At 64.0% G+C, this 644-nt stretch overlaps 1 protein-coding gene across 1 annotated transcript in view; it reads left to right on the top strand.

Moving 5' to 3' along the window:
• Positions 1-644, top strand: part of LOC108446845 (thyroid adenoma-associated protein homolog) — a gene marked incomplete at its 5' end in the record, with an annotated part of 13,182 nt that overhangs the window by 8,374 nt on the left and 4,164 nt on the right. Inside the window, 2 exon segments of the mRNA XM_017734740.1 lie at positions 6-53; positions 180-446. Of these exon segments, the coding sequence (XP_017590229.1) occupies positions 6-53; positions 180-446 (315 nt within the window).

Below are 644 nucleotides of genomic sequence, written 5' to 3'. Positions count from 1 at the left end.
TGAACCACCCGGATCCGGAGCTGCAGGCCATCCCACGGGCTGTACTGGTGCAGGTACAGTACTCATTGTGCCCCTTGTTTCCCGTGTGCCCCAGGGAACACTAGGGTCGTTTCTCAGTGTCCCCTCTCCCTGGGGCAAGCACCCTCCTGGCAGCTGAGGTGCTGGTGCCCTCCTTGCAGGGCAGCTGCAGGTTCCAGGTGACAGGTGTCCGGCCACAGCTCGGGTGGGTTTTGTTCCTCTGTCAGGGCTTGGAGGCGCTGAGCGGGCCCCGGAGCAGCTCGGTCACGCGCCGTGCTGCCGGCTTCCCCATGCTCTTCCTCTGCATCGTCAGCGGGGAGGCCCCAGCGCAGGCACGGCCTCTGCTGACCCGCTGCATCCAGACACTGCTGACCTTGGCCACCACGGCACTGCCACAGGACTGGGACCAGACCCTCGACCTCCCACAGGTGAGTGTGGCACTCCTGGCTGCTGGAGCCCCTTTGGGAAGAGGGTAATATGTGCTGGGTCCCCTGAAGGGAGCTGTGCCAGGTACCCAGCGTGAGACCGTAAGAACTCAGATGAGCAAAAACCCAGAGCCCTGGTCATGCTGTCCAGCCCGGCAGCCTGGGAGCTGACGGCCTCTTGGATCTCCTGTCTTTTCCCAC

This window comes from Corvus brachyrhynchos, unplaced genomic scaffold (assembly GCF_000691975.1).
Source record: "Corvus brachyrhynchos isolate BGI_N302 unplaced genomic scaffold, ASM69197v1 scaffold114, whole genome shotgun sequence".
Lineage (NCBI taxonomy): Eukaryota > Metazoa > Chordata > Aves > Passeriformes > Corvidae > Corvus > Corvus brachyrhynchos.
This window is presented reverse-complemented; position numbering and strand designations above follow the sequence as displayed.